The 7,788-nt window shown below is 44.2% G+C and overlaps 1 protein-coding gene across 1 annotated transcript in view; it reads left to right on the plus strand.

Moving 5' to 3' along the window:
* The first annotated feature begins 2,815 nt into the window (after positions 1-2,815).
* Positions 2,816-7,788, plus strand: part of LOC122541562 — a 26,194-nt gene continuing 21,221 nt past the window's right edge. Inside the window, exon 1 of the mRNA XM_043678393.1 lies at positions 2,816-3,257. Within this exon, the coding sequence (XP_043534328.1) occupies positions 2,816-3,257 (442 nt within the window). The remainder of the gene's footprint in view (positions 3,258-7,788) is intronic.

Below are 7,788 nucleotides of genomic sequence, written 5' to 3' on the forward strand. Positions count from 1 at the left end.
AGGAGCAGGAGAATCGACCCTTCGGGCATGAGCCCTTTTTCAGGAATGAGGAAAGTGTGCCAAGCAGGCTAAGATAAAAGGTAGGGAGGAGGATGAGGCGCTCTTCCTCCAGCCGTCATGTTGCTATGGTCTGGCGATGGAGGAGTCCAAAGACCTGAATGTCCTTGGTGGAGTGGGAGGGGGAGTTGAAGTGTTGAGCCACGGGATGGTTGGGTTGGTTGGTCCGGGTATCCCAGAGGTGTTCTCTGAAACGTTCCGCAAGTAGGCCTACTTAAAATTGTACAAGACATTGGTTCGGCCGCATTTAGAATACTGGGTACAGTTCTGGTCGCCACATTACCAAAAGGATGTGGACGCTTTGGAGACGGTGCAGAGAAGGTTTACGAGGATGTTACCTGGTATGGAAGGTGCTAGCTATGAAGAGAGGTTGAGTAGGTTATGTTTGTTTTCATTAGAAAAAAGGAGATTGGGGGGGGGGTTTGATTGAGGTTTACAAAATCTTGAAAGGTAGAGACAGGGTGGGTAGAGACAAGCTTTTTCCCAGGGTGAAGGATTCAATCACAAGAGGTCACGCTTTCAAGGTGAGAGGTGGAATGTTTAAGGCGGGTACACACGGCAAGTACTTCACACAGAGGGTGGTGGGCGTTTGGAACCCGTTGCCAGCGGAGGTGGTAGAGGCAGGCACGGTAGATTCATTTCAGATGCGTCTGGACAGATGTGTGAGTAGGTGGGGAGCAGAGGGATACAGATGCTTAGGAATTGGGTGACAGGTTTAGACAGTAGATTTGGATCGGCTCGGGCTTGGAGGGCTGAAGGGCCTGTTCTTGGGCTGTAAGTTTTCTTTGTTCTCTTTGTTCTTTTATCTGTGAACATACTAATCAATCCTCTGGTATTCAAATTTAAATTACTTATAAAACCAAAAACAGCTGGGACCCCAACACTGAACCCTATGGGATCCCACTAGACACAGACTTCTAGTCAGTAAAACACCCCTTAGCCATCACCCTCTGCTTACTGCCACTCAGCCAATCGTGGATCCAATTTGCCAAATTTTCTTGGATCCCAAGGGTTCTGACCTTCACTATCCATCTCCTTTGGAGGACCTTATCAAAAGCCTTGCTGAAGTCCAAGTTGAGTACATCAAAAGCATTGCTGTCATCTACACACCTGGTTACTTCTTCAAAATATCAATCAAGCTGGTCAGATGTGACCTTCCCCCTAACAATGACATGGAGGTACCGGTGTTGCATTGGGCTGGACAAAATCAGAAGTCACACAGTACCAGGGTAATAGTCCAACAGGTTTATTTGAAATCAAAAGCTTTAGGACCTTTAGTCCATTAGGTGAAATGGAGGAAAGTGTACACACACAGAATTTATAGGCGGAAAGATCATTGTAAGATGCTTCCGGTAATTAAGAATGTCAAAAGACAGTACAAATGGTGTGAGTGGAGTGTCGACAGCGGGAATAACATATCTTTGCATGCGATCAAAAATGTCAAATGGTGTGAGTAAGGTATCAACAGCTAAACAGCAAGAGAAGGGATTATAGGCCATCCATTCACCTGATGAATAGGCTGTGCTCCGAAAGCTTTTGATTTCAAATAAACCTGTTTGACTATCACCTGGTATCATGTGATGTCTGATTTTGTCTTTGTGTAACAAAACATGCTGACTCGTCTAAGTTAATCTCTGCCTTACCAAGTGTGGGCACTGTAATGATGCTGTCTTTTGAAGAGAGGTTGTAAGGCAGAGGTTACTAGCTGTCTCTAAGAAAAAAAACAATTTGTGAGGCCTTAGGTTTTTTTTAAAAATTGGAACAATGGAAGAAGCCTGGATGTGGCCAGCTCTCACAGACCAGGACTTCTAGTTGTTTTCAGTTTTTTTGATTTAGTTTTGAGCAAAGGTTTTTGGGGTTTCAAAAGGGTTGGCAGCTTCAGTGAATGTCTCCTAACTTCTACTTTCTCTGGATTTTCTCTTGATGATTTTTTCCCTCCTGGATTGGAGAACTGCATGTGAGAATTTGTGTCTGAATTTGCCTTTTTGGCAATGGGTGTGTTATGATATTGGAACAGTTAATTAGTAATAGGTACCAAAGAACAAAGAAAATTACAGCACAGGCCCTCTAAGCCTGTGCTGATCTGGATCCTCTACCTAAACCTGTCACCTATTTTCTAAGGATCTGTATCCCTCTGTTCCCTACCTATTATTTATCTGTCTAGATGCATCTTAAGTGACGCTATCGTGCCCGCCTCTACCACCTCTACTGACGATGCGTTCCAGACACTCACCACCCTCTGCATAAAGAACTTTCCATGCATACAGGGTACAATAGACCTGACCACCCAGATCTCTCTGAAAATCAATTTTCCTTTGGGCTTTTTCATTTACTGTTTAATTTGCTCTTGAGTTGAATCTTCCAAAATACATCACCTCGCATTTGCCGGGATTGAATTCCATCTGCCATTTCTCTGCTGAACTCTCCATATCTATTATTCAGTTAAGATTTTGAATGACAGTTATGTCATTCAAAATTCCTCTTTCTTTTGTTTGTATTGTAACTATTGTGTTTAAATAAATTGTGTTTTGCTTAATGTTGAGTAGTTGACCAGTCCCATTGCATCTGGAACATGGCATTTCACACATACCTTTAAAATAAGAAAATGTTAGGGTTTAGGCTACCTTCCTGTCTGGTCCATAACAGGCACACATGTGACTCCAGACCCACAGCAATGAGGTTGACTTCAAACTGCACTCTGGATGATTAGACATGGGCAATAAATGCTAGCTTACAGAGTGACACCTTCATTACATGAATGAACAAACAAAAGCTATACACGGACCAATCATATTTCTGCTTCAAGGCCTTTTACCCAGCGTCAGTTGTGTTAACCTCAAACAATTTATCTCTTCCAGAATCTGTGAAAGTTAATCCTGTGAACCAACCGATCTACATGATCCGTAAAGTGCACTCCTCCATCCTCCTCAATGGATACCAACCCAAAAATCGAGACTCTGTTCGATGGATCTATGTCAATTCCCAGACACGTAAAACAATTGTCCACTATTCACCATCCAGCATGCAGTTCAACCCTTATTACAAACACCGCGCAGAATTTGATGTCTTCACTGGATCTTTGCTGTTGCGCAATTTACAAGCTGCAGACAGTGGAATTTATGAAGTAATTTTAAATCCAGTAGACACTCAGACACTTGAAAAAGGTGATCAACTTTCCTATGTGGAGCTGGAAGTTCAAGGTAAAAAAACCTAATAAAAGTTTACAAAATTACGAGAACAATGTATACAACCAAAAAAAAAAGGTTCTGTGTGCCGGATTGATAAATTAATGCGTTTTTTTTACACTTTATTTTTCAATAGTCTCTTTAGGAATTTAGAATAGTGGGAATGGAGATTAGGGCAGTTGAATGTTCCTCCTGCAGAATGTGAGAGGTAAGGCACACCACTCGTGTCCTTGCTGACTGCATCTGTGGGAAGTGCACCCAACTCCAGCTCCTTGAAAACCGCGTTAGGGAACTTGAACTGGAGCTGGATGAACTTCGGATCATTCGGGAGGCAGAGGGGGTTATTGAGAGGAGTTATAGAGAGGTAATCACACCTCAGGTACAAGAAGAAGGTAGATGGATTCCTGATGAAGGGCTTATGCCAGAAACATTGATTCTCTTGCTCCTCGGATGCTGTCTGACCTGCTGTGCTTTTCCAGCACCACACTCTCAATGTAGATGGGTTACTGTCAGGGGACAGAAAGGGAACCGGCAGGCAGTGCAGGGATCCCTTGTGGCTGTTCCCCTCAATAACAAGTTTACCATTTTGGATACTGTTGATTAGATTAGATTACTTACAGTGTGGAAACAGGCCCTTCGGCCCAACAAGTCCACACCGACCCGCCGAAGCGTAACCCACCCATACCCCTACATTTACCCCTTTACCTAACACTACGGGCAATTTAGCATGGCCAATTCACCTGACTTGCAGATCACCTGTTGGGTGGACGACATACAATGGGTATGGTTCTCTGGCACAGAGTCTGTCCCTGATGCTCAGAAGGGAAGGGGGAAGAGGAGCAGAGCATTAGTCATTGAGGACTCCATAGTTAGGGGACAGACAGGATGTCTGAGAGACTCATGGTTGGTGTGTTGTCTCCCAGGTGCCAGGATTTGTGATGTCTCTGATCAGGTTTTCGGAATCCTTGAGGAGGAGGGGGAGCAACCCCAAGTTGTGGTCCACATAGGCACTAACGATATAGGAAAAGGGATGGGGATGTAAGGCAGAAATTCAGGGAGCTACGGTGGAAGCTTGGAGCCAGAACAAGTGGAGTTGTTATCGCTGGTTTGTTGCCCATGCCACATGCTTGCGATGTGAGGAATAGGGAGTTGAACACGTGGCTGCAAGGATGGTGCAGGATGGAGGGTTTTGGATACCTGAATAATTGGGGCTCTTTCTGGGGTAGGTGAGACCTCTACAAACAGGATGGTTTACATCTGAACCAGAGGTTTACCAATGTCTGTCTGATGGGAGGAGGCGTGGGGGGGGAGGGGGGAGAAGCGGGGGGGAGGTTTGCTAATGGTCTTCGGGAGGTTTTAAACTAATCCAGCGGGGGGATGGGAACCTAAATTGCAGTTCCAGTGTCCAGGAGGTTGAGAGCAGTGAGGTCAGAAATATGGTTTCAAGGTCACAAGAATGCATCGGCAATCAGGAAGGTAGTTAGAAGTGTGCCTACTTCAATGCCAAGGAGGAATAAGGAGGGTGAACTTGCAGCATGGGTTAGTACCTTGGACTTCGATGTTGTTGCCATTTCGGACACATGGATAGAGCAGGGACAGGAATGGTTGTTGCAGGTTCCGGGATTTAGATGTTTCAGTAAGAACAAAGAAGATGGTAAAAGAGGAGGAGATGTGGTATTGTTACTCAAGGACAGTATTACAGTAACAGAAAGGATGTTTGAGGACTCTTCTACTGAGAAAGTATGGGCTGAGTTTAGAAACAGGAAAAGAGAAGTCACCTTTTTGGGAATTTTCCATAAATCTCCAAATAGTTCCAGAGATGTAGAGGAAAGGATAACAAAGATAATTTTGGATAGGAGTGAGAGAAATAGGGTCGCTGTTTTGGGGGACTTTTACTTTCCAAATGTTGACTGGAAATATGATAGTTCAAGTATTTTAGATGGGTCATCTTTTTGTCCAATGTGTGCAGAAGGGTTTCTTGACACAGTATGTAGACAGGCCAACAAGAGGCAAGGTCACATTGGATTTGGTACTGGGTAATGAACCCGACCAGATGTTAGATTTGGAGGTAGGTGAGCACTTTGGTGATAGTGACCACAATTCGGTTATATTTAATTTAGCAATGGAAAGGGATAGGTATATACCACAGGGCAAGAGTTGTAACTGAGGGAAAGGCAATTGTGATGCAATTTGGCAAGATTTAGGATGCTTAAGATGGCGAAGGAACTGCAAGGGATGGGCACAATTGAAATGTGGAGCTTATTCAAGGAAGAGCTACTGTCTGTCCTTGATAAGTATGTATCTGTCAGGCAAGGAAGAAGTTGAATTAACCATGGAGGGAACCATGGTTTATGAAGGAAGTTGAATTTCTTGCCAAAAGAATAAGGCTTATGTTAGGATGAGGTGTGAAGGTTCAGTTAGGGTTACAAGCTAGCCAGGAAAGACCTAAAGAGAGAATGAAGAAGAGCCAGGAGGGAACATGAGAAGTTGTTGGCAGATAGGATCAAGGAAAACCCGAAAGCTTTCTATCAGTATATCAGGAATAAAAGAATGACAAGAGTGAGATTTGAGTCAATCAAGGGCAGCAGTTGGAAGTTGTGCGTGAGTCCAAGAATATAGGAGACACGCTAAATGAATATTTTTCATCAGTATTCACACTGGAAAAAGACAATGTGGTCGAAGAGAATACTGAGATACAGGCTACTAGACTGGACGGGATTGAGGTTCACAAGGAGGAGGTGTTAGCCAATCGGAAAAGTGTGAAAATAGGTAAGTCCCTTGGGCCAGATGGGATTTATCTTCAGATTCTCTGGGAAGCCAGGAAAGAGATTGCAGAGTCTTTGTTGTTGATCTTTATGTCATCATTATCTACAGGAATAGTGCCAGAAGACTGGAGGATAGTAAGTATTGTTCCCTTGTTCAAGAAGGGGAGTAGAGACAACCCTGGTAATTATACATCAGTGGGCCTTACTGAGGTTGTGGGTAAAATGTTGGAAAAGGTTATAAGAAATAGGATTTATAATCATCTGTAAAGGAATAAATTGATTTGGGATAGTCAACATGGTTTTGTGAATGGTGGGTCATGCCTTACAAACCTTATTGATTTCTTCGAGAAGATGACCAAGCAGGTGGATGAAGGTAAAGCGGTTGGTGTGGTGTATATGGATTTCAGTAAGGCATCTGATAAAGTTTCTCTTGGCAGGCTATTGCATAAAATATGGAGGCACGGGATTGAGGGTGATTTACCAGTTTGGATCAGAAATTGGCTAGCTGAAAGAAGTGGTAGTTGATGGGAAATGAGTCTGAATTAGAGTGGTGCTGGAAAAGCACAGCAGGTCAGGCAGCATCCAAGGAGCTCAGTTACCAGTGGTGTATTACAAGGATCTGTTTTGGATCCACTGCTGTTGGTCATTTTTTTCAATGACCTGGAAGAGGGTATAGAAGGATGGGTTAGTAAATTTGCAGATTATACAAAGGTCGGTGGAGTTGTGGACAGTGCCGAAGGATGTTGCAGATTACAGAAGGACATAGATAAGCTGCAGAACTGGGCTAAGTGGTGGCAAATGGAGTTTAATGTGGACAAGTAAGAGGCGATTCACTTTGGAAGAAGCAACAGGAATGCAGAATATGGGGCTCATGGTAAGATTCTTGGAAGTGTACATGAGCAGCAAGATCCATGTACGTAAATCCCTGAAAGTTGCCACCCAGGTAGACAAGGTTGTTAAGAAGGCCTCTGGTGTGTTAGCTTTTATTGGTAGAGGGTTTGAGTTTCGGAGCCACGAGATCATGCTGCAGTTGTACAAAACTCTGGTGCGGCTAAACTTGGAGAACTGCATACAGTTCTGGTCACCGTATTATCGGAAGGATGTGGAAGCTTTGGAAAAGGTTCAGAGGTGATTTACTGGGGTGTTGCCTGGTATGGAGGGAAGGTCTTATGAGGAAAGGCTGAGGGGCTTGAGGCTCTTTTCATTAGTGGGAAGAAGGTTGAGAGGAGATTTTATTGAGACATATAAGATTCAAAGTTTGTGAGAAGATTTGTAGCTCGGGTGCTCGTTGCTGTGGTTCTGTTCGCCGAGCTGGAAGTTTTTGTTGCAAATGTTTCATCCCCTGTCTAGGTGACATCCTCAGTGCTTGGGAGCCTCCTGTGAAGCGCTTCTCTGGTGTTTCCTCCGGCATTTATAGTGGCCTGTCCCTGCCGCTTCCGGTTGTCAGTTTCAGCTGTCCACTGTAGTGGCAGGTATATTGGGTCCAGGTCGATGTGTTTGTTGATGGAGATTGTGGATGGCACTCTATAAATGCCGGAGGAAACACCACAGAAGCGCATCACAGGAGGCTCCCAAGCACTGAGAATGTCACCTAGACAAGGGACGAAACGTTTGCAACAAAAACTTCCAGCTCGGCAAACAGAAACACAGCAACGAGCACCCGAGCTACAAATCTTCACCCAAACTTTGAACATCTTTCTTATAACAGGGCGACCAGAACTGGACGCAGTATTCCAAGTGCGGTCTAACCAAAGTTTTATAGAGCTGCAACAAGATCTCAC

The sequence above is a fragment of the Chiloscyllium plagiosum genome, chromosome 37 (genome assembly GCF_004010195.1).
Source record: "Chiloscyllium plagiosum isolate BGI_BamShark_2017 chromosome 37, ASM401019v2, whole genome shotgun sequence".
Taxonomy (NCBI): domain Eukaryota; kingdom Metazoa; phylum Chordata; class Chondrichthyes; order Orectolobiformes; family Hemiscylliidae; genus Chiloscyllium; species Chiloscyllium plagiosum.